The sequence below is a fragment of the Denticeps clupeoides genome, chromosome 14 (assembly GCF_900700375.1).
Source record: "Denticeps clupeoides chromosome 14, fDenClu1.1, whole genome shotgun sequence".
NCBI lineage: Eukaryota > Metazoa > Chordata > Actinopteri > Clupeiformes > Denticipitidae > Denticeps > Denticeps clupeoides.
The window spans coordinates 11,792,085-11,817,757 of NC_041720.1; the positions used below are offsets into that span (position 1 = coordinate 11,792,085).

Here is a 25,673-nt window from a genome sequence, read left to right on the forward strand (position 1 = left end):
GGATGGTCTCACAAAGTTTCTGTGTCGACATAATGACGGGTGTAGCTTTTCTCCCGGACCCATTGTCCGGGACATTGTGCGACCTTTCAGGGTTGGGCTACATGGTTCTTTTAAGGTTCTTTGCAATAATGTCTCATTCACTCAGGAGCCTTGTAAAGCACGGGCCACGTCCGTTTTTCCTGCCGAATATCGGCCAGTCGTGGCCATTGACTTCCAATAAAAAAAAAAAAAACAGTTGTATGCTTGTCATGAACTTATTTTACTTACAGATGTTTGGCTGAGCCGAGAATGAACTGTGTTAAATTTGTATGGGCCCATGGTTGTGTTTATGGCACAGGAGACGACGGAACATCAGTTTCTGGAGAAAGCGCTTCAGAAGGGCCGCTGAGGGCTCATCACGGCGTTTTTTTTCTATTTTATAGTCGTTTCTGAGACTCTCGCTGGATTAAAGGCAGCGCCTGAAACCTTGCCTTAATCGCATTATAGTGCAGAATTTTACTAAGATTTTTAACAGCAGATATATTTACTTCAGACTAATAATATATTAACCAGTTATACCTGGGGGGGGAGAAAAAGGAACAGATCGAAACTGACTTATTTCAACGTGGCTCTACTATCAAAATACTGAGACATAAAGCAAAATGGAGTTCAAGAAAAAAGAAACAAATAATACTAAAAAGAATCCTCATCAGAGTAACTCTACTGGAATGAAATGTTTAAAAGGAAAGGGGGGGATATACGTCCATATAGAGATCCTCGTGGTTTCTGTGGATGTAAGGGGACACGCGTGGACATAAATATGCCATATTCCGTCCTGGCTGGGGAAAGAAAGTATTTTGCCCTTGGAATGATGACCCACCCTAAATCCAATGCATGGAACATCTCCCTGCAGACTAAGTGCCAAGTGGACGCTGTTCCTGACTAAGCACTCCAGAGAGCTAGAGTGTGTGTGTGTGTGTGTGTGTGTGTGTGTGTGCAGTAGTCCCTTCATAAACCGGTGACTACGTCCTCTCTGCGTATCTCTGCTCTGGTTGCTTGCCGGTTAAAGTCCACAAACAAGAAACCGGCCCGCCTTGGTTAGGTCACTGGTTGCACCGCAGCATCTGGACCACCGGGCCCGTCCTGCTGGTGCAACTGACCGTGTCCCAGCGTGCCCCTTCTATCAGATTGGCTGAAAAATGCAAACCTTGGACCCATGCAAACAGAGATAGTAAGGAAATAGAAGGAGATAGCAGAAACCTCGCTGGTTCCCACTGCTCGGAGAGAATATGTGCTCCTCTCTTTTTCCACTCTGTTTTTTTTTTTTTTTTTTTTTTAATAATAATTTATTTTTCCCTCGTCATGGAACAAAAACGCAATCTCCAAGTGCCAATCGTGATCAAGCAACAACAACAACGGCAATAACAATTATATTAATAATAACAACAACAACAATAATAAAATTAGAATAATCATTAACATCATTATCATCATAAAAGTTAAATCTATACACCCTAGAAAAGCAGTGCCCTATTCTGAAGGGGAAAAACACGCACAAAAAAAAAAAAAAAATGGTGTTCCCTGTTCTAGGAACAGTTTGTTTCGTGGTGCTTTCCATTTGCTTCGGCCAGACAACAAACGAGTCAGAATAAACCCAACAAAGTTCAAAGTTCTCTTCAGATAAAAAAAAAGACAGCTAAATCAATCTGGAATAACTGAGGCGTCAAACTGGGAATGCTACTTCTCATATCATACGTTCGGAGGGGAGAAGAAGAAAAAAAACGTCAAGAGAAATAAAAAAAAAGAAAAAGAAAGCCTGAATAGAATGTTCGAAATGAGAAGAAGAAGAGGAAGAGCTTCACTCGTGCAGAAGCTCTTGGAGACAGTTGGGAGACTTAAAAATCTCTGGCACCTCTGAGTCCAGTTTGCAGATGACCTTGTAGATGGCTTTCTTCCAGGAGGGGTCCACGTCTTTGCCTGCCACGATGGCGTTGAAAAACTCCCGCAGCGTGATCTGGGCCACCTCCAGAAACCGTTCGGGCACCTGGGCGGAACAGAGAGGGGGAAAGGTCATTAAGAGAAAAAGAAGAAGAAGAAGAAGCACCTTCAGTGCGGTCCTAATCTAATCAGGTAGTCAACTCCTTCCTCATTAGGGAAGAGCTATGATGTCTGGGGGAAGGGGGGGCGTCTTTTATCTCCCCATTGTTTCCCTCTCACTTCCCCAAAAGCCGACTTGCGTGAGACTTCCCAGTTCTTGTAAATCTTGTAAGTCTCACCTAGACACAAAGACACGCTCATCAGGACATGTTGTCGGTGGGAGATAAGGGCCTGGTTATGGGCCAATGGGGAAGTGAAGGTAGAGACAAGGCTGGCATCGTAAAAATCTGGACCGCTGTGGAGTCGTAGGAAAGGGGAAGTGGTGTGTGTGTGTGTGTGTGTGTGGAGGGGGAACGACGTCAGCCTGACCAATCCAGTCAGACGTAGTTTCAGGATGATTTAGCCTCAGCATGGCCATGGTAAATATCTGAAATCCACACAGTGAGTAAGAAATACATTGTAGTATTAAAATGACGTCCGCCATTTTCATTGGTCTTCTGTTTATTTTGACCAACCGATAATTACAATCCGCCTCTTACTATGATAATTGTCACATAATTGACACTTTTTTTTTTATTTTTACATAGAGGCACTGCAGATAAGGTCAAATTTCATAACCAGTATATGATGTTGGGGTTCATGCTATTGGGGCTACTGGGTGCAGGACAGTCTGCGTTGCTTGTGTCCCGTGGAATAAAATGAAGGGTAACGTTTAGGTGATATTTCAACGTTTGGGGTTGCCTCATTTGCATGGGCGAAACGGTAGGGTACCACCCTAAAATTAATATTAACTCTTAATAATCAAATAAGAGCCCCTGAGTGGTCGTTAGTGTAGATGCTACGTTAAGAGCGGAATAATGAGTGAGTTTCTCCGAAGCAGAAGAGGGAACTATGTCACCGCTGACCTGTTTCTGGGTGACTGTACCCCGCCCTCCCTCCCTGCCTGCTTCTCTTGTTGTGATGATTCAGAGCGCCCCGTAGACGTGCCCAGATGCATGCTGGGAATGATCTCTGTGGCTCCTCAGACAACCCCTTTAGTCCTATTTACTGACACTGCAGAAATAATTAGCCCGGCCAAGAACTGTGACACCTCCGACTGAGAGATATTCACACACACACACACACACACACAAATATTAAAACCCAGGACAACATAACATCTATAAGCAATTACAATATCCCTGTAGTAGCATTCCTCTCCTTTCCTCTTCAGACTGCAGTTTTGGGGGGTCAGGTGCGGGGACAGTGCTGACTCCCGGCTCAGGGTCCTGACGGGGCAGCCTCTGCTCCACCCACGCCCTACACACCCTCATCAACAGCACAGCTTGCCATCAAGCATGTGCATGAATGTGTTTGTGTGTTTGTCATGTGTCCCTATGTACACCCTATGTATTTTGTTGACGTCCAAATTTCAGTAAAAGTCGGGGCGTTTTCCGCTTTCTTATGAATAGCTGCCATTGGTCAATGATTTGAAATGTAGGTGTAGTCTTATTCTCATGATAAATCACATATGTGTTATACGCGTGTGTGTGTGTGTCTGTCCGTCTGTATCAGCAGACCTCTGGCGTCGCTCATCGCACCTGTGTCTCCCTACTAACATGTCTTTGTCTCTCCTATATCTGCACCCCACGGTGCGTCTCCCCAGAGCGCCGGCGTCTCTGCCGGAACACGACAGGACAGCTCGGGTACAGACGCAGGGAGCACCGCGGCGCTAAGAATAATTCCCAGCGCGGAATTTCTCCTGACGCTTTACAGTAAAAGGACAGCAAAACGCTGACTGCGAGGAGACGCCAATGTCAAGGAGAAAAGGGTGGAGGTATTTTAGACCCACTGGACTGAAAAAGGGAAGGTGGGGGGGGGTAAAGCAGGGAAAAGCAGAAAGACAAAACTGGGCAATACACAGATACTAGCTTGATGAGAGAAAAAGACTGATCGATAGATCGACAGATCGATGGATATGCATGTTTGATAACTGTTCCCATGTCTTGCCTTTGTTCCAGGGCATTGTGGGACATTATCTACTGTGGACGCTCAGAATGGCCCAAAGACGTCTCGCACAATGTCTCATAAATATTTGATATGGCGTCAGCGTCCAAATCAACAGCTCCTCCATTAGGCGAGCGGGCTGGGATGCAGAGTCCGCAAAGCCAAAAGGCCCGAGGGTGACCGAGCGCCAATTACCAAAATCGGATTTCGACAAACGCTGTTATTATTATTGCATGAACAACCAAATTCAATTCCATACTCTCTCACAACCTGGATAGGCGCCGCGGAAATACAAAATTCTGAATGAATACGGCCCCCACTGCTGATCCTTGAATGTAAGGGTATAGCTGATATCATAATGAATCACATTATGGTGACATTTGTGACAGATTTTATTATATTGCCAAGCTTTCCGTTCAACAACACCTATGGTGTGAAATGCTGATATTTTTTAACCCTTTTCTGTCCTTTTCTGTCCAGTGAATGTAATTCGCGTGAAGCCGGGGTGTGACTGAATATGAAAATGCCGCTTCAACATAACAAGACCCAACAGGTGACATCCTGCTTCACCATTTGCATATGGAAGCACGTGGCCGATAACGCTAACGTAACGTGAGCAGGAAGAATGTCAACAGCACGCCGCTTTTTTAAAAAATGGAAATCGAGCCGAAGCGCGGGCTGGTAACAGAGCAGCTCGCCGGGAGACGCCGGTTCGGCGAGTCGGTGTCCACGCCGAACGGCGTAAAATTCCAGGCCGTGATGAACAGCAGGGCTTTTCGGCAGAAGTGAGTCACGGGGGGTTTAAATGTCACCGTCACCACAGAGAACAACAGTTCCCAAGAAAACCTTCCGAGGTGAAATTCGCTTAATCAGGCAAAGTAGATCGAATTTGGTACATGACAGGTGGTAGTGGCCTAGTGGGTAACACACTCGCCTATGAACCAGAAGACCCAGGTTCAAATCCCACTTACTACCATTGTGTCCCTGAGCAAGACGCTTAACCCTGAGTGTCTCCGGGGGGGGACTGTCCCTGTAACTACTGATTGTAAGTCGCACTGGATAAGGGCGTCTGATAAATGCCGTAAATTTAATGGACAGGTGAGGATTCCTTTAAAAAGGGCCATAAGGAGGTGGGACACCGTGCCGAGCAGGGGGCGGAAATGGACATTGTGGTGAAACCTGAGAAGGAGGAGAAGGAAAGTGGGAGAGGGGGACGGAGGACGGACGGAAAGAGAGAGTGAACTTCGCATTTGTTCACTGTGTACACCACTCAGTCAGAACAAACTGACTCCGACCCCGTGTTTGGTCAGTCAATATTGACCAAGGAGGGACAACGACACCCCTCAAAAAAAAAAAAACGGGTGCATGGGACAGTTTGGAGGGTGTTTCCCCTGTCTTTCCACCTCCTCACTTTTCACCCGAGAAGAAAAGGACTTGGACTCCCTCCGCACGGCGCCCGATCGGCGGCGTTCCCTCTCGCGCCTCAGTGGTGGGGCAGTGGTGGCCTAGCGGTTAAGGAAGCGGACCCGTAATCAGAAGGTTGCCGGTTCGAATCCCGATCCGCCAAGGTACCACTGAGGTGCCACTGAGCAAAGCACCGTCCCCACACACTGCTCCCCGGGCGCCGGTCATGGCTGCTCACTGCTCACTCAGGGTGATGGGATAAATGCAGAGGACAAATTTCACTGTGTGCACCGTGTGCTGTGCTGCTGTGTATCACATGTGACAATCACTTCACTTTATTTATTTATTATTTTATTTTTTTTTCAATCTCGCCCGCATCTGGGGAAGAGCGCAGCGGCCGCTATTTACTCAGCGCTGGCCAAACAAAAATGGCCCTGGGAGATAAACATGGCCGGGCAGCCTTGAAGGATTCTCCGAGTTAATTCCTAACCGGCCGAGGTCTGGGAACGGGTTAACTTCCCATGCCAACCTTGGCATTTTTGAAAGGAACACGCACAAGTTCCTGAACGTGCCAAGTCTGCACTGCTGCTTGATCCGAGGGGACTTTTTTTATGACAGATGACGCGTCTGATATTTCAGGCCTCCTTTTTAGTGGTCAGTGAAGGCAGGAGGTGTTCGGTCGGACCTTTCAAAGCGCTCCGTATCTTCAAGCGCCTCGCCACACACTCCCACGTCACTCAACACGGGCCAACGAAAAACACAAATGTTCAGGGTCTCATCTATCAGCCCAAATCAATAAAGCAGACGATAAGGCTTGATAAGCATGTGTGTGTGTGTGTGTGTGTTTAGTCCAACAGCACCCCAGGTCTCTGCCCCACTCTTGGACAGATATGTCTCTTGTGGGGGGTTGGACCTGCAACCAAGGCTCCTGAACTATGCAGCCTTGAAAGTACCGTCAGGGGCCGCGCACACACACACACACACACTCACACACACTCACACACAAATAAGCTCTTTGGCTATTCAGACACCACCATGGCCTTGCGGCCACCTCTGTTTTGAAGCCTGAACGTGGAAAAATGGCTGCATTGCACCGCGTCTTTGGTTCTCAAGGTGCGGACGTTCTGCTACCCTGCAAGCCAAGGACGGAGGTCGAAGACCCAGATAAAGCGCCATCCTTTGTCCTTTTAGTCTCCTTACCTTGGTCGTAACATCTAAAAATTCCGCTCTGGGGGTGACCTTGAGCTGCCCATAAGAATAAGACTCGTCTACAGCGTTTTTTTAATATGATGTAATCCTGGGGTAACATAATGCCCTCCTGATGCAGCACCCCAGCAGGCCAGGCATCATCGACTGGACCACCGTGGTACGTCCTCAACCAGCGGCTACTATTTTGAGGGCAATTAGCGAAGGGGAGCGTTTGTCACCGTTGACGCCGATTGCCAGGGGTGCTGGCTGAACGGGACGGGGAGGAGGGGGCGCCCGGAGCCCGGCCTTCGCCGCCCGGCCTCAGGAGAGGTCGGGTTGGCAGGGAGGCAGAAGTGCGGTGAACTCGGGGGAGGAACCTTGCCAGCGTGACAGAGTGAGCCGGTTCGGCCCTGCAGTTGGGTCAGACACCAGCCTCCTTCTCTCCTTACGTTCCTGCGGGAGGCTCTTCTCAGGTCACCTTCTGTCCTTGGCTCTTCACGCCTGAATGCAGTGGTTCTCAATCTTGTTGCTGGAGGACCACCCTGACAGGATATTTTCATCTCCTCCAAGAACTCCAATGGAAGTGGTAAAGGAATAGTTCCTTAACTTCCAAAGATACTTTACCAAAGCCTTAAATAACGGAGGCAAAGGGGTAAATGACCCAGGTAAGTAGGTAAGTAGTTGGAAACTAGTGGAAAAACACTAGTTCTTCGATGGATTAAAGAAAACTCTTCTTATCTATCTATCTATCTATCTATCTATCTATCTATCTATCTATCTATCTATCTATCTATCTATCTATTTAGTTTTTAACCATCACCCTGTCCATACCTTGAGAACATCATCGATCTCTAGACTAAATCAGAGTCTGACAAGATTCTAGTAACTCTTAAGTGTGTTTCCCCACCAAGAACAGAGAGTGCAGGTCACACACTACTCACTTACACACACGGTCCCTTCGACCGTAATTGTGTCTCCAAAAGAATATTCTGTCACAAAAGGAAATGCGAGAAGTACATGGGAAATGATGACCAATAAAGACAACTGTCCTCTGACTGTGTTCACACAGATTTTGCCGGGCCGAGCGGAATCCTGTCTATTGTAACGTTCTCATCGTCTTTAAGCAGCTGAAGTGCAGTGCAGGAACAGGTCCCACGTCCATGTTCTCCGCCGCCCTCGCTGTCGCCTTGCCTTGGAGTCTTTGTGAAGGTGTGATATGTGAAACCCAGGTCTCGCTAAGTGAAGACACGACCGAGCGGGATAAAGAGCGGGCGGGAGAGCAGCTGCTCTGAGCCACTCTGAGAGCCCGGGGCTATTAGAAGTCCCTGATCTGTTCTGCGCGTGATTGGTTGCAGGTCCTCGCTTGACAGGGGGAAGGTGGGGGGGGGGGCAGCGATGGCCACTTTAGATTGAGTGCTGATTAAGGCTGGGGTTCTGTTTAGGCCGTAGTCGGCGCTCGGGGCCAGGGGCAGTAGACCTGTGCAAGTTAATGCCCTTAAACAAAGAGCGCTTCCTCCGCCGAAACAGCACCTGACCGCGGTGGCCTCGTTCGCCGTTCCTTCTCGAGTTCCTTCACGTGGCCCGGGGCAAGAGAAGCAGGAGACAATAGCAGAGACGGAAAACGACAGCTGCAACAGCTGTACCGGGGGGACCGGAACGCGACGCGGCGTCACACCGAGCTCGGAAGCAGGCGCCGGGGTTCTTCGCGCACAGCGGAGCGCTCTTGCCAAAATATTCATCTCTCCGCCGGTTGGCTTCCAGAGAAATCCGAGAGGAGTCGGGGTACCTCCCACCCAGTGGAGAGGCCTACTCCCCCAACCTCGGGGGATAATTGTGTTCCATTAACAAGTGGTGGGTTTTTTGTTGCCCCGGAAAGCTCTGGCCTGGGCGATGCAGTCGCTGGAGAGCGGCCCTGTTTTTTTTTTTTTTTTTTTTTTTCTCCGGTGAGGGAGTCGTGCAGAGCAGCCGCCTGGGATTAGGGCCGCTTTTGTCGGCGGCAGAAGGAGCCGAAGACCGCCTCAGGAGAAGAGGCTGAGAGCAGGAAAGACAGGAGCAGGCAGGCCGCTGCCTAATTGATACTAAATTAGTAATCAGCCAAGATTTATGAATGGGGCCGGGTTGGTTTCTTTTTTTACGGTGTGAACGGTACCGTGTAACGTGATTTTTTTCGACTGCAGACCACTTTAGAGGCTTTTAAACTAATATTTGTTCCCCTTTCTGACGTCAGAATGTACAATTCGGAATCAATTAGGGCAGATTCACATGAAGTACCTTTTGCACATTAATTTCCATTACTTCAGTGTCTTTTCATCCAGCCGCACAGGCAGCCTGACCCAGGCATGAACCCTACATTATACAGGTTACACTTACACTCGGAATTCTTAACACAATTTTTGTGTTAGGATGCAGGTGGTCTGCTCTTGTATTCTAGTGCTTCATGTGAACTGGCCTGAATACTAAATATTTCAAAATATGTCTTTAAAAAAAAAAGAGGTAAAATCTTTACATCCGTGGTGTAAAAAAATGCAATACCAGTATATAGAGTGTTTTAAATAGTCTAAAGAAAAGAACACTATGGAAATATATTAAAACAATAAAATATTTATTTTTTTATTCTACAGTTTAGCTAAAAAAAAATAAGTGAGTAAATATAAATAAATCCCCATTCACGTTTATGTTGTGTGTGAACATCAGTCTTTTACTTATTTGATGTGATTTTTCTCTTTCGGAATCTAAAACTCTGCTTTTCTCTGGCCCTCAGCAGCACTGGGGCCCTCAGGGGCGGCAGGAAGGGACATGGGTCTTCCGAGTGGACCCCTCTGAGACCGCTGAGCCCCAGCCGAAGGCACGGCAGTCCGGGAGATAATTAACAAAAATCCTTTAATTGCAAATTGTGTTTATTCTGCCATGAGGAACGGGACAAATGTGTCATTAAAACTTTCTAATGGGCACCCATGGCCTCGGACGAGCAAGGAAGGAGCTCATTTGAAGAGGATGAAAGGAGCGAAGATTCAGGAGGAAGGAAGAGGGGGAGCGAAAAAAAAAAAAAAAAGAGAGGGAAGGACAGAGGGAGAGAGAGAGGAAACAAAAGCGATCTCAAAGGAACGGATCGGTGTGTCAGAAGCGCGCAAGTGACAGCACAGATTATCATCAACAAGACGAGGCCACCGAAAACAGAGGACATATTCACTTGCAAAAGAGACGTGACGAAGGTGGAAGGGGGGGGGGCTTTGATGATGATGAAGCACTGTGTGTGTGTGTGTGTGTGTGTGTGTGTGTGTGTGTGTGTGTGTGTGTGTGTGCCAGCCACAGCACTGCTGAGCTGGCAAAAGCTCCCATTTCAAGCAGCAAAAGAAGCAGCCGGGGTGGCATTCGGTGGCAATACGGTTTCCTGTCCGTACCACCCCGTTCTCTATCTCCCACCCCACACACGCACCAAAACAAAAAAACACACACACACACACACACACACACACAAACAGCCTTGCACGTTTCTTGCCAAGTCGGTTCGTTTGTCTGGGGAGAAATTTGCATGGCCTGGCAAATTTTCCTTGTGCGTAGTTGTAATCAGCTCTTGTATCTCGCAGACACCTGCCGAGAAATCCCTTAATATGCAAAACGACCCCCCCCGCCCACCCCACCCAGCGCTCCTTCCCACTCTGGCACAACACAAGTCTTATTCAGCTCCTGTCTTCTCCGCTTGCGAATCCCACATTTATGTATGGAAATTTGGTGCGATTCTGACGTCCTGAAATAAGTTCCTGGTGCCTGGAGAAGGAATGGCGGCTCTCCGCCGGCAAAGTAAAGGTATAAAAGAGGAAAGCGCGCCTCTCTTTTGTTTTATCTCGCTCCCTTCCTCCCTGTCCTCTTCAAAGACCTACCGGCCGCGTGTAGGGGGAGTTTTTGTGGATGAGATCACACCGGGCCCCAGCGGACACATACGCCGCGCCGAGAGCCGTGGGCCTTTACTGCCAGTGCTGCAGAATTTCCCCTCAGCAAGGGCACCCCAGCCTTCACGGGCAACCTTCCTCTTTCCCCATCCACTCGCTCACTCGCTCCCTCGCCCTCCTTCACCTGTCTCTCTCTCTCTCGCTCTCTCTCGGCTCTCGGTGTCTTTCGCGTCTCTCTCGCGAAACAGCGGGACGAATAACCTTCACGGGCTCCGCGGTGAGGTTTTCAGAAGAAGTGCTTCGCAAGCAGGCCCGGCCAGACGCGGCCACCGCAATACCCTTCCAGGCGAGCAGGGCGAGGCCAAATGCGGCACCGGCGACAACAAAAGGATGTCACGGAGCGGCATTTCAGCCATTCCCCCGTGAAGCCATGCAAGGTGAACAGCCGGTGACGAGTTTGTCAGCAGCCTGTCATGTTTGTCATGGAGTGGAAAAGTTCTTTTTTTTTTTTTTGTTTTCAGTCCGAATCCAAATCCGGGTCTCGCAGGTACAGGGGACGAAACAACAACAGCAAAGTACACCAAAAAAAATCACACTACACTATAAATCATACAGAGCCCCAAAAATCCTTCAAGCGAACGTGGGACAAGTAATAAACGATGAACTGTACTCTGCATTTGGCGCCGCTGTGGGTTCTCTGCTGCGACAACATGAATTTCCCACTTGTGGGACAAATAAAGTATCATCATCATCGTCATCCTTCCTTTGTGGGTTAATTTAATAGTTCTGAACGAGGCAACTGAAATACACTAATGAGCCGATTCAAGAATGACAACTTGCTCTTCTATAGGTACAGTGTGTAGAAATTAAGATCCATAAATCTAGCATTATTAAAACACGTTTTCATTAGCAAATGATTAGCCCCTATGTACAAATACCTGAGAAGATGTGCAATAGGTGGTTGCTGGTGCTGACCAGCAAGCTTGAGAACCCTAAGAGAACTGTAGGACCTTCCCAAGGTACCATGAAAGACATTTTTTAAATAATTCCATAAAAACTGAAATGTTCAGTTTAATGTTGCCATTAGAAACCGATAGCTTCACAATTTTCAACTGTGGTGGTATTTATTTATTTATGATAATCATTCTTTTGAAATAAATATCTGAATGTACCATCAGATAGATTGATTTTCCCACCTCCCACACAAAGCGGGCAGAAGGTTTATAGGACCACACAGCTGTGGCGAACCGCGTTTGTTTATTTTCAAGCGGCGTTCTAAAGGTGACCCGTGCCACCTCTCCACCTCGGTTCCCCCCCGCGTCTCGCGCGGGCCTACAGCAGGCGGGTGGTGGGGGACTTACCTCAAAGTCGTTGGCCTTGTTGTAGTGCATGTTGAGGGCGCGGTAGAGCTCGCAGTCCCGGCTCACGCTGATCTCCTCGGGCGTGGTCACGCCGTCGTTAATGGCCTGCCGGGCGAACTTCTCCATCTGGATGTAGTAGAACTCGCGGAAGTTGCTGAACCACTTGATGAGCTGGGAGGTGATGCATCTGTTAAACTGGGGGAAGAGGGGACATTTGTTCTCATCAGTTACTGTCAACCTCAGTTTCCACAAAGCTTGATCTTCTATCTCCGTGATCTCAGAGTGATATATTTATATCATATTAATATGTAATTTACCCTCAGATGCAAAAGTAACCAATCGAAACAGTACCAGATGCGGAAAGAGGGGCATTTTGGCAAAATACATAAATTTAAAGCTACTTTCACCCCTGTTTATAGTTACATTTCTAACGGAGGGTCCTGACACTTTCTGAGAATTATGTAATAAAAATGAATTACAAAATTAAGAAACTAAAATAGAAGATGAGGGTGAACGAGTGTTCTTAGACATCTGAGCAAAAGTATGTATGAATTTTCATACATGAGGCAGAGTGTGTGTGTGTGTGTGTGTGTGTGTGTGTGTGTGTGTGTGTGTGTAAGTGTTAAAAACCCAAACCAAATGAAGATATCACAGATCACCGCAAGAGAGATGGGGATTGTGACAGCGAGACCAAGAGAAATAACATAATCACTGGGTGGACAAGGGCAGTAGTGAGAGACGTGAAAGTGAAAGATGGAGCCGGGCGATACTCCGCCGTACCGACAAACAAAAAACAAACAGAACAAAGTGAATCCTGCAGGTGCAGAACAAGAAGAAAGAAGAGAAAAACTCGATCCTCCATCTCCGATATTCCATTATTTCTCGTTGATATATAGGACCACACACTCATGCTAAGCACCTCAGACCCCCCAATCCGACAGTCCCGACTGCTCCCTCCTCCTTTCCCTCATCCTCGTCTACCCAGCACCTCCTACCCCATCTTCTCTAGGATGGCAGATTCCCTTTTCCCAGCATTCGTTCTGCCAGAGAATAATAAAAAAGAGATAAAAAACAACAACTACAAAACGATAGGCGGCCCTCACGCTGAGGGGACAGAATACAGCTTTGGCATGGAGATTAGGGGCCGGGGCCATTGTCATAAGGAGCAGGCTCGTCTGGGGCTTGGCCAAGACACAGGAGGGAGGGAGGGGAATAGAGAGATAGAGGGTAGAGATGGCGTGGTAGGGGTGGAGGAAAGAGGGCCGGAACAGGGGGTTCGAAGGAGGAGATGGTGGTGGGGGGAAGGGTGGGTGACGATATGGAGATGGGCGAAAAGGCTAAGTCCGCCCGACATTGTTTGGCAGCGCCGGCACAAAGGAGGAGGCCCAAAGTTGCGGCGCTTGCAGAACAACAAGGCCAGAGAATGTGAGCGACAAAAGAGTGGTGGACCGCTGGAACGCGACCATTCAGCAATTAAGGATGGTGTCATCTTTGTGTGTGTGTGTGTGTGTCAAGTGAACACAAAAAAACACTGACCTCATACCGTGTTACACACGTGAATGAAAAGCCGCACGACTCGCAGCCTTCAAACAAAAACACACACAACCCACCTTAACACGCAAACAAAAGTGGCCGCGGTATCAATGACGATCGACATTTAGCGCGTGACCCCTACTCAACATTCCCCCAAAACCTTGGCTGACCTGTATCTATTTTTGATTGATGCCAACAAGGAGAGATGAAAAGTCTGCGAAGACGACCTCATTAGTCACGCCAAAGACCTTTCGTGTCACGTCCTGATGGCTGACCATCTGACAAATTTGTTGCATACAGTTGCATCCGCGCAGCAATTTATCACCCGTTCAAACACACGGTGGCCTTCCAATAAAATCTTGAAGAGAAACGTAGGAAGAATGGAATAGAGGAATAGACTCTTCCCATTTTTTAACATAGTGTATGTGGAATAATAAAGTGCAATTTTGGGTATAAGAAATAATTACACAACCAAAATGGCTGAGCGGGTAGTTAGTTGTAAGATTTGCATTTGTGGCATTTATCAGACTCCTTTATCCAAAGTCACTTCAGTAGTTACAGGGACAGTCCCTCCTGGAGACACTCAGAGTTAAGTGTCTTGCTCAGGGACACAGTGGTAGTAAGTGGGGTTTGAACCTGGGATTTTGTGGCTGTCTGGTTCATTGGCGAACCCCAAGTCTAACCCACCAGGCCCTCAAATGCACATAACTATCAAGCAGTGACATTAGCAAAAGCTCCTCACCCACTGAAAGTGAAACACCGCAGCACAGCACAAAGTGGCACAACGAAATGTGTCCTCTGCATTGAAGTGGGCGGCACCTTTGTGTTTCGGGATCCAAACCGGCAGCCTTCCGCTAACGGGTCCGTTTCTTTATCCACTAGGCCACCACTCGTAAGCCTTGTATGTTAACCAGTTTTTATATGACCTACGTAGCTACAAGACAGTCCTAGCAGCACATTCTCGTTTACTTTGTTTCATTGCTGATAATGCAAAAAATGCACCGTTGAAATCAACTCATGTTAGCAAACACGCTACATGTGCTAAGCCTTAATAGTGCTAATGTTTCACTCCCAGATAAGCAGACGTTCCATCTATACCACCTTCAGTGCAAATTGATATCAGAATTTGCAGTTCCCATGCCTAGAACGTCAGGTTTCAGCCAGAAAAAAATACTTCCCCAATGAGACAAAAGTCTTTTCTGGTAAAGGAACTGCTGGCACACAAGTACAGACAATACCGATTGTTGCTTTGCTAAAAAACAAATCAGTAAAACCACACCATCAAAATAAACTAATCCCAACACCCACAGATGGGAAGTAACAAGGTACAAGTATTTTGTTATTGTACTTTAGTAGAGACTTTACTTCACTATGCATTTTCTACCAACTCTACCAAATTATTTGCCAGCCAGTTTGAACATTTGCACCATTTTGTCATGGTTTTGTCTTTCTCAAGGCCACTTTGTTGGGCACCATTTTCAAACTGGTGCCAAATGCAGCGCTACACACCAAGCGTGGGGTTAAGCATCCTCAAGATTTGCATAAACAGATAAAACAAGAAGAAATTGGTGTGGTAGTTATTCACATCTCTCTTTCCTCTTTTTTGGATCTTTAACGGCTTATGTGGTATGCTCTGAAACATTTCTAGTGCTTATTACTGCTAACAACGCCATATGGATACAACAGGAGAGAAGGTGTATTGGTTTGGTCTGGCATCAACCAATGACAACAGCGCATAAACCAGAATATGGCCTTTTGTCTGTCAATGGGGGTGGCCCTCACTTCCTGTTTTAGGTTGGGGTGGGGAATAATCTCCCCTCTTCGCATCTCACTCACTGAGTCCGTACACAACTGGCACTCTGGAAAACATGCCATTGTTACCCCAGCAACTCAAATCCAGGCTGGCTTTTCTTTCAGCCTCACACTCACCCCCGGCAACCTCCACCATCAGCAGAAACAGCGAAACTTGAAAAGTGATAGTAATACTAAAGCACAAGGAACCACTTGAACACTTGTGAACGGTGACAGAAAAGTGCCATCGAAAGATAAGCTCTTCTGCATCTCACAAGGTCCAAACACACACTAATGACCATTTTTTAAATCTACAAATTAAGAATTTGTGTACAGTTTGTAGAATCAAATGTGCAATTTGTACTACAAATCCCATCGGCCTCTGTGTCCCTGGCTGCTGAGGTCACGGTAACAAGATCAGTTGATGACGTCTGCCACCGAGCTTTCGCAAGTCAGCAACAACAAACATGACTTGAGTCCGCGTGTTTGGTGACACGGCGGTGAAAGGTCAAGAAGTCTTTGGCCATTGCACTTAACCGCTCCCACCCCCACCCATTTCATGCCAGACCTTATTTCCCACGCTAATTAAAAATCCATATAATTGGAGCATATTAGTGGCGCAGAGGGTTGCTAAATGGGACCGTCCTCATTGTTATTCGTGAGTTATTCACAGCCGACGATTTAGGGACGTGTTCTTCATTCCCATAGACAAGCACTTGCTGATCCTGAAGACAAAAAAAACCCCACAACATAATCATGTGATCCCATTGTCTTCCAGGGCAAGCAAGAACAAAGCCACACCAATATAATACCACTAACTATTTGACCTTATTTCAGCACAGGGTAATATAACGTAATTATACACAGCCCTTTGAACACAATTTGCTGGGATTATGTGAAGCGAAGAACTCTCTCAAGACGATCAGATTTTTCATGTATGCTGGGAAATCGTATAAGAATCACAACATAGCCGTTGTTCCTAAAAACGAAGCCTATGGTCGCTGAGAAAATGAACTTCACATTGGCACATTGGTAGTGTGTCTCAGACGGGGACAAAGTTGCACTGAACAGTGGAATTTTTTTTTAGGTCTGTTAAATAAAACGAGATGTAAAATAATGCCACGTATTAAATATTATTGCAATGTCACGTCCTCTCGTGCATCTTTTGCCCCCTCGGGTTTTGTAACCCTCGCTGAGATTCTCTGGCTCTGTTTCCGCTTGTTCTTTTTCGGAGAAAAGCATTTCGTCAGCGCGCCGGCGTAGTTGCCAGACAATGTCTTTTTCCCGTTTAGACAGCAATTCCTACCGAGGAATATGCATATTGGTGCCCCCGTACATGAGCGAGGGCCCGGTACAAGTGTCTAACACAAGTCATATGACCGTGAGCTTGTAGTCACTATGGAGACTGAAGGACAGGGGCCAGCTGGGTAAAAAAAAGAGAGAGAGAGAGAGAGAGAGAGAGAGAGAGAGAGAAAGAAGAACCTTTATCTCCTCATTTGAATAACATGCCCTGAATCTGTCACATCCCTTATCCTCCTTCTGTTCCCCACAGGCCTCATCAACAACTAAAATTTGCCCGAAAATAACAAACAATCGCCTCCATTGTTTGTTTTTGCTGTTGTGTAGCATTTGTGTTGTGATGAGATCATTAACCCCCCCCCCGTCTCCCCTGTCCTGCAGGTCCCCTAAATCTGCCCAGACACGATCCGCACCCCACCTACAACCGCACCTCACCCAGTTCCCATGCCTTTACGCGGCTCTCTGAAGGGCTCGGAGTGACCCGCCAATGACGAACGGATGACATGAGGCCATCGAAACCGCCGCCTCTGCCATGCGGGAGTCCACCAGTAGGACCATTTGGTGTGCCGCTCCAGGGCGGTATCCGGCTGATCCTCCTCACCTCATAAAGCACGGACAACCCACAATTCCTCTCTCGCAGGACGAGCTCCGGTGGTGCAGAAATGCTTGCTGCAAAGGCGTATTTGCTTGATAAGACATGCAAATGGCGCAGAGCTTCGGCAGCAAAGTTTAAGGGTCTGATTACAGACGTCCAGCTCCGCCATTCTGGATTCCTGCACTGAGCTGGCAGAGGTGGACTAGAACAAGCAAAGACAATCTGTGGACAAGTCACTTTCACTGAGGAGATTAGGACATGAAGTCAGACGAAGGAAAGGAAACAAACACTTGACACAATGAGTTCAAAGCGTAAAATGGGTGGTAGTAGCCTAGTGGGTAACACACTCGCCTATGAACCAGAAGACCCGGGTTCAAATCCCGCTTAGTACCATTGTGTCCCTGAGCAAGACACTTAACTCTAAGTTGCTCCAGGGGGGGACTGTCCCTGTAACTACTGATTGTAAGGCACTCTGGAAAGTGCGTCTGGTAAATGCTTTAAATGTAAATGTAAAATGCACAAAACTCACCTTCACGTCCGAGAAGAACATCTTGAGCATGTTGGAGCTGGGGTACCTGGTGTAGAAAAACATCAGCTTGGCCTTCTTCAGGTGATTAGGAGAGAGCCCTTCCTGAATGTAAATATGGCGGAACGTCAAGGAAAACAAGCCGCTCGTGGGGACGGCGCAAGATGGCCTGATTTGCTTGCAATAATCATTATCATTTCGGAGTTCCAGGGAGTCATGGAAAACGAGACATTCACAAATGTCACAGTGGGCAAATTTTACATAAGAAGCTCATTTCACAGTCAAAGTGAGCAACGCCTTTACCTCCCCTTGTTCCACGCCGTGCCATCCAAAAAAGAAAGAGAGAGAGAGAGAGAGAGCAAGAGACATTTGCATATCACTGACAAAGAAAGCGGTATGTGCTGGGCTGCAAGAGGCCTGCAGGGAGATTAGTGTGGCTCTTCGATTTAAACTTGACCGAATCACACTCGTCCGAGCGAACCCTGCACCTCGTTGGAGGTTCTTCTTATGTTTTGTGTGTAGGGGGTCTCGAGCGCAGAACCACATCATTAAGCAAGCGGAGAGGCGAGCCCACCTAAAACACTGACCCAGTTTTATCCAGACTAGGCACCAGCTTCACAGGGTGGATTTGTGGGCCACATTGTCCGATAGCGGGATCCCAGGAGAGCTTCCCAACAGACACAGAAACAACGCAGCCAAAACACTTTGGCCACATCTGCAGCACACACACGCGCACCACAACAGCCAATCAGCCGCCATCATCAAAAAATATGGGAAAAATCCCACAAGTTCGCGCCTATTCCTCCACACGTACGTGACGTGAGTGTGTGTGTGTGTGTGTGTGTGTGTGTGCGGCTCTGCATTTTGCACGTGGACGTTAGTGTTGCTGAACTCTTTGTAGAGAGAGAGAAAGGAAACCGAGAGGTGCCCGGCCAGCATTATTTCAACGTGGGGGGGGGCGGGCCTAAAAGAGCATCCCTCTCTCCCCGTCACTCTCCCCTCCGCCATCTGTTCATACAATACCCGCACAATGGCCACGGCGAGAGAAAGAGCGACAAGCTGCTCTCTTATAAAGGGACGCGCTCGTAGAATTTTTTTTTTTTTTTATACACAGAACAACAGCAGAAAATAAAAATAACTTCCTTCCCTCCAAATGACGCTTTACAGCGGATAGCTTTAAAAAAAAAAAGGTGTCATAAAGTGAAATGCGCTGAACTGAACTGAGCTAAAGTAACAAATGAAGGATACGTAAAGAAGAGTACGGTCTTTTTTGGAGCTGACAGCTGCTATAGCAAAATGAGTGCAAAGGTCACTCCCTAAAGGACCTTGTCCAAACCAAAATGGCCGATTGTATGTACAACCCCCCGGGAACAAAGACAAAATCCGCGGCTGCCTTCAGCACAGTCACTGCAGGGTGGCGGTCGGTCCCCGTTCCCCTCCTTTTTTTGTCTTCCTGTCAGAGAACACGCTCTTGGCAACAAAAAATAATAATAATAATAGTAATAAAATAAAATCTATGGGGAACACGCAAAGAGGATTCACCTGCCCTGAACCCCGCCCCCCCACAGCTGGACAAAAGCAAGAACAACAGGCCCTCCCGGATCGCAGCCCCGACCCCCCCCCAGGATGACCCCCTGACCCAACCATGACCCCCCCCCCAGCTTCATTCTTTTTTTGGGGCGTCCTCCCTAGCCGAGCCTAGCAGCCACTTTCGGCGCTCAAATGGCCCTTGGTCTCGGAGCGGGGACAGAACCAACACATTTGTCTTGAGCTGCAAAGACAAGGACCACGGGGCCGGCCCTCAAGGCTTAGCATCTGGGGGTTGGCCCTGTCCTTATTTGAATTAAAGACCTGGTGTTTGATCAGGGCCAATTCATTTGCAAAGGGTCCTGCCTCATTATTCTTCAATGTTGAGATAAGTCGCTGCTGCAGCGTGGCAAATCCAAACAAAACGGGCCATTTATATTCCAAATAGGCTCTTAAAAAAATTAAAGGCTTCTTCTGGCCCAACGAAACATTGGCCGAAATGAAACGTAAGACGAACGTTTGCACCTGCGTTATTTTTATTCTCTTTTTTTCTAGAACCCGACCCGTCATTAAAAGGTACAAATCTGTAAGTGTTCGTGTCCTTCTCTCTCTCTTCTCGCTCTCACTCTATATTCATCTGTCGCGCGGAAGAGGGGGGAATCTCTGGATTATGGAAAGCAGAGGCTCTTGGGTCAGGAGGCAAGGCGAGGCGCCGTAATGAAAGACAAACAGTGAGGCGCTAACACCTGTTAATGTCTGATGTCTGCCTCGCAGGGACGGAGGGAGGCGGGGGGGGGGGGGGGGGGGGGTGGGGGGGGGGGGGGTGGGGGTGGGGGGGGGGGGGGGGTTGAAAAGATCATTTGGCTGCCGAGCAACAGCCAAAGGGCCCCGCGGGCTGTTGACAGATCTTTATAAAATGAAGAAAAAAGAAAGGATAATTATTACTTTTCTTTGGAGACGGGTTATGATAGAGACGCGTGCGTCGGCGTAGCGGGAAGAGCAGGCGCCGGGCTGCTGGGACACAACTTTTTGGACAAAAAAAGGATATTGTACTTCCTGGATATGGCGACATGTCAGACATGTCCTGCAGGTCCCCACACTCGGACTTGATGAGGGACAGCGAGAGCCCCTCGGCCGTGCTCCCTGGATGGGTTGGCGAGCAGGAACGATGGCCCAGGTGATGGTTGGATGCCATCTTGGTCCTTAAGCTGGTGGTCTCTCTGGAAAGGTCCATGGAGTCGGGTGAGGCCCTGTCTTTGCCTGGGTACCCTGCTGCAGGAGCACCCAGAGGGCCCTGGAAGGGGTAACCTATGAGGGGAAAGTGGAAGGGGGGCCTGAATGAAGAGGGTGTGAACCCCATGTTGCCTGAAAGCGAGGAAGGGTGAAGGGAGGGATGGTGGTGCCCCCCATGGGCCCCAACGGCCGAGGACTGGTGATGGTCAGAACTGGATTTGCGGACCACCAGGGGCAGCGCTTCGGTCTGGTCGTTGGCACTGGGCACGGGAACACCACCAAATGGCTCCATCGAACTCGGAATGATGACATCGCTGAAGCTGTGGAGCCTGGAGCTAGCGGGGTGAACGCTGGGGTTGTCCCCGCTCATTGTGAAGCAGTCCTGAGGGGTTGGGAGGGGCGGGAAGACCTGTGGAAGAGGGCGTGGGGGCTTGGCAAAAACCTTGACTATGGTGTCCACCACCTGGGACATGGCCGAGTTGAGCTCTTGCTTCAGCGTCTCTGCCAGCTGCTTGCCCTCTGCGCGCATGGAGATGGGACCTTGTCCTTGGTTTTTGCCCCTCATGGGCCCCTCACGCTTGGGCTTCCCACCTTCCGTCAGCAGACTCTGTTCACGGAGCATGGCCCTCGCCCGGTCCAGGAAGTGTTCTGGGTCCATGTCCGACATTTCATTATCAGAGCGGTCAGCCGCAGAGTCCTGGCCGTCCAGGTCTCCATCGGCAATGCCCGCGTCAGAGCGGCCGCTGTCCTCAGAGAGGTTCCCGCCATCGTTTTCCAGGTCGTTGCCCTCAGAGTCGGTGCTGTCGTAGATCTGGAAGAACTTCTCCTGGAGCTGGCGTAGCTGCTTCTGCATGTCCTCCAGCTGGAGCTTCAGCTGCCGACGCTCCTCCTGCTTCTGCTCCTTGCGGGCCGACACCAGCTGCTGGAAGCTCTGCTGCTGCTGCTGGGGCAGCTTCTGCTTGCGCTTGTTCTCGCGAAAGCTCTCGCGGGGGCTCGAAGGCGGAGGAGGCCCGTCCCCATGGCCCTCCTCTTCACGTTCACGCTCTCGTTCCCGGTCCCTGTCCCTCTCTCGCTCCCGCTCTGCCGGCCTGGCCCCGCCCGAGCCCGGCGGGACCACCACGCTGGGCGAGTGGCTCATGCCGCGGATGATGTTCTCAACGCGGGCGCGCTTGGCTCTGAGGTGCTCGTCGTTCACGTTGAGACGCTCCACGTCAAAGTGACACGCGGCGGCGCGGCCGAACGGCGAGAGGCACTCCTGAGGGCTGTCCTGCGAGGAGTTACTGCAGACGTCTTCCTGGGGCGCCTCGGACCCCGTGCTGGACACGGCGCTGCTGGGGAAGGTGGACTCCCCGCCAGCCCCAGGCCCGCTCTTCGCCATGTTGTTCTTCAGGAGCTGCGAGATGATGGTGGCCCCCGGGAAGGGCACCATGGCGTCCTCGTACGAGTTGGCCCTTTTGAGAAGCTTCCGGAGGACGTTGGACTTCGACTCCCCCCCTTCCCCGAACTGTGGACCTGCGCAGTCTAGCATGTCCTGGTCTGAGCCGTGGTGGCTGTTCATGGCGCCGAAGATGCCGGCGTTTTTTGCGACGCGACTGGCGGAGATTTCAAACGACGAAGCCGGGCCGGAAACTGCCGATGACGCCGCTGAGGTGCCAACGGTCCTTTTAACGCCGATATCCACTCTTCTTCTCTTGGTCTGTCTGTTCAGGAGGAACTCGTGGTCATGGTCCGGCATCCCGGGGACCGTTACTGGGCCATGTCCCACCAGTCTTCTCTCTAACCACGGCTCCAGGACTCAGATTTTCCTGGACAAATTTCCAAAGACACACACACACACACACACACAAAAAAAACAACAACATACATCACGTTAGTCCACCGAAGATCTTTACATATTTTTTTACTCTGCAGACGGACATATTTTAGGAAATTACTTCCAAAGCTGCTAAAGACGGATGAAGGTAACTAAGTCTCCATGGGAAAAGCGTGCGGCGGGCCACTTCATTGTAATGTAGATTATGCCGCTTAAAACAATACAGATTTATCTTGAAAGGGACAAAAGATTATCTTCGACACGGACATTTGCGAGCGGGGGTATTTGATTAAATTTTGGACAGAACGGTGGCAGTACGGTGAGAGAGGGGAGCGGAATTAGGCCTCGGCTTTGCATACCGGAGCACGGTCCCACGTCCCACCCCACCTCCTTCAGACAATTAGAGCGACAATTGTTGTTTCCTTTTGCGAGACAAAAGGCCGCATAAAATTATGTTAATGAATTGGGTTCTGTCCTCAATTACATGGTGTTAAAAGTGTGGGACAAAAAAATAAAGCACATTTATGATCTAAAGGCAAAAAAAAAAAAAAGAGCAGCAGAAACGAATGAGCGAGAGCGATAATCGGCTCAACGGAAATAATCCGCAAGCAACACAGTTTTTTTCGCCGACACTTCGCCCAAGTACATTATTCATGAGAACACAGTTAAAGGAAAATAAACACTGATTACATGCAAGTAAAAATGGCCACATAGGGATTTTGGCAGGTAATCACGTCCAGCTCCACCCTGCTTTACGCCGGTGTTATCGCCGCGATGTCGGCACAGTAAATCTTTCACTCGACTGAACGGAGCTGTAAAGGACACACGGGGGCCCGAAGGAGTGACAATATGGCCAAAAAAAAAAAACAAAGGTCATTTCAAAACGGGCCATTCGATCATTATCTCATCGCAATCAATAACTCCTGCTTCATCAGAAAAGATTTGCCAGCGCTGTCACTTTTTTTTTTGTTGTTGTTCCCGTGAAGGCCATCTAGAGTACAATCAGCCTCATTCTCAATTCAACTTTGCCGTGAAACAGGATCTTAGCGAGGGCGAAAGATGTCTTTAGTGCTCCTCCCTCGGTCCCTTAAGGTTCGCCGGCATCGGCACCCACCTCTGGGATCGCCTGTGTTGGGTTCACACAGGAAATACTGTTCCAACGCACAATAAGAGGGCCGGGCCGCCGCAGCCTGAGAGAGATTTCTCAGCTATGGGGAGCACTGACAGGTGACACTGATATGAACTTTTACATAAACTTCCACACTGTTTTTCTTTTTTTTTTGGAGAAAATATCAATAATAATAATTATAATAATAAAACAATCCATAAACTGGTTACTAGTGCTGGACTAAACAGATTGACAGAATCTGGTCCAAAAAAAAAATCTGGTTTTGCAGACACGTTCATATGTGATTAAATGCAAATGCAAATGTTGAAGAGAGACAGAGAGAGAGAGAGTAAAGGCTACTTCTGCAAATCTCAGAAAAAAAAACTTCTCTCAAGTGTGAGCCTTCAAATTCACAGAAAACAGCTCAGAATAAACCGGCCAGCTCGAACCTCTTTACTAGTATTACTATTATTATTATTATTATTACGCACATATTACCCACAGACCTACTGACATACCGATTTCAAGCATCAAAAGAATATTCCTCCACATATTTCTGGAAGAAAAACACGCTGGACACACTTCAACAGGTCGAGAACTTCTGAAATTCACACAAAGCTTCTGTTCCCTCTGCACGTCGCATATTGCGTCCTTACAAATAAAAAAAAAACAGATATGCGCATTTGAAAGGCAGAGAACCGCTAAAAACAGAAAGCCACACCTGTCCTGACCGCGCACCTGTCCCCCACCGCACATGCGCAATGCTGCGCCTGGGGGGACGAGGCGAGGACATTTTCCACAAAAAAAAAAATAGAGTAGAAATGATTTTCTTAACCTCACACCCATCTCCGCGATGCAAGAATTGGAAAAGGAGAGGAGAAAAGCACGGGTTCTCGGGTTCTCAACAGCGGGAAAAGCTCGACCGTGATTTCAAGATTCAAAAGTATTTTTCAAAGATGACAAAGTATTTGACAGCGCGCTATTTGACAGCGCGCAATAACGGAGTTATTCGATAAAAGTCACGTTGCGTAATTTTCTGCAATATCTGGCAACTTCGGTCCAAACCGCAGCCAAACCCGGTCACAAATATTACAGTATATTACAAAGTATTACAAATATTACAATAAATCTATGAATTAGACTGGCAGGGAGGGGTGGTAGTGAAAAACGGCTCGCGTTCTACGTGCGGCGAGTAAGAGCGGATAACGTGTTTATAACGGATGAGAAATAGTATTAATTAATACGATCAGGTGAATTGAAACCCCCGGAGCAAGCAAGTGACGACCTTCGGGGGGACACGGCAAAAAAAAAGACCTTTTTTGACACTTTATTTTACAAAGTTGCCAAGTGTGGAATGTAAAGCGCGTAAAACAGTCAAAAGAAAAACCCGAGTTAAAATATGCAGTACATCTCGGTCGAGAAATCGAGGTTACTTACTTCGCAAAAAATAATGTGCGCAAACGGAGCTCCTTTCTGTTGATGAAAGACCCGGAGGGAGAAGAAGAGAAATCTGTGTAAAAAAATATATTTAAAAAAAAAGGCGCACGGAGCGCTCGCCGTCGCCGGAAAGCAGCGCGACGCGCGGCAGGACCGGGCCGGAATAAAAGCGCGAATCTCGGCTTTAAATGGAAGAAGAAGAAGAAGAAGAAGCCGGGGGGTCCCGACGCCGATGTCCGTGCTGGAGATGGAGCTGCTGCCGCTCTCCGGCCGGGAAGGATCCACTTTAAGACGCGGCAGAAGGAAGCAGGAAGACGGCGCGTCACTGGCGGCGTGATGTAACGCGCGCACCTACCAATAAGAACCGAGGCACGGCCGAGGAGGACCAGCACCCTCACCACCACCACCACCCTCACCACCACCACCAGCACCAGCAGCAGCTCAACTTCAACTAGAGATCAGGATCAGGTCCAGGGTCTCATCCCCCCTTTTACCATCATCATCATCTTCATCATCATCATCATCACTGCATCAATCAAACACAGACTTGGAAGGAGCGTAAAAAAATCACTTTTCACCAAGGTGTGTCGTATAACGTCATTTAAAAAAAAACCACACACAAGTGATGAGGTGTATATATGTGGAAGCTGGGTGGTGACATCGTGTATGAATGTCACGATGTGGGACATTTAAGTCGTCATTTATCACCGCCGCCGTCGTACGTTTCATTGCGTGGACCCTCGGCGGGACCGTTATTCGGGGTGCAGGGACTCGGGGCGAAAAGTTCGTTCCCCGGAGAGTTTGCGCGTTTGCGATACCGGTCGCCGCTGCACCGCGGGACTCGCCGTAAAAATCCGCCCGCCCCCCCAACGGGAGAAGGACCATAAATAATCCCGCCGTCGCCCA

The 25,673-nt window shown here is 48.6% G+C and overlaps 1 protein-coding gene across 3 annotated transcripts; it reads right to left on the reverse strand.

The window, feature by feature from the left end:
* Positions 1 to 1,294: 1,294 nt before the first annotated feature.
* Positions 1,295 to 25,157, reverse strand: LOC114763627 (prospero homeobox protein 1-like). Of its 3 annotated transcripts, none has more exons than XM_028953394.1 (5): positions 24,768 to 25,157; positions 20,225 to 22,214; positions 17,653 to 17,766; positions 11,906 to 12,100; positions 1,295 to 2,023 (listed from the first exon to the last, which is right to left on the reverse strand). In XM_028953394.1, the coding sequence occupies exons 2-5, from the start codon at positions 22,142 to 22,144 to the stop codon at positions 1,838 to 1,840; spliced, it is 2,415 nt and encodes an 804-aa protein (XP_028809227.1). In that variant the 5' UTR covers positions 22,145 to 22,214; positions 24,768 to 25,157; the 3' UTR covers positions 1,295 to 1,837. The 3 variants fall into 3 exon arrangements, with proteins under 3 accessions (XP_028809227.1, XP_028809229.1, XP_028809228.1); XM_028953396.1 differs by having other exon boundaries at positions 17,653 to 17,760; positions 24,768 to 25,156; XM_028953395.1 differs by lacking the exon at positions 24,768 to 25,157 and adding an exon at positions 23,849 to 23,980.
* Positions 25,158 to 25,673: the final 516 nt, after the last annotated feature.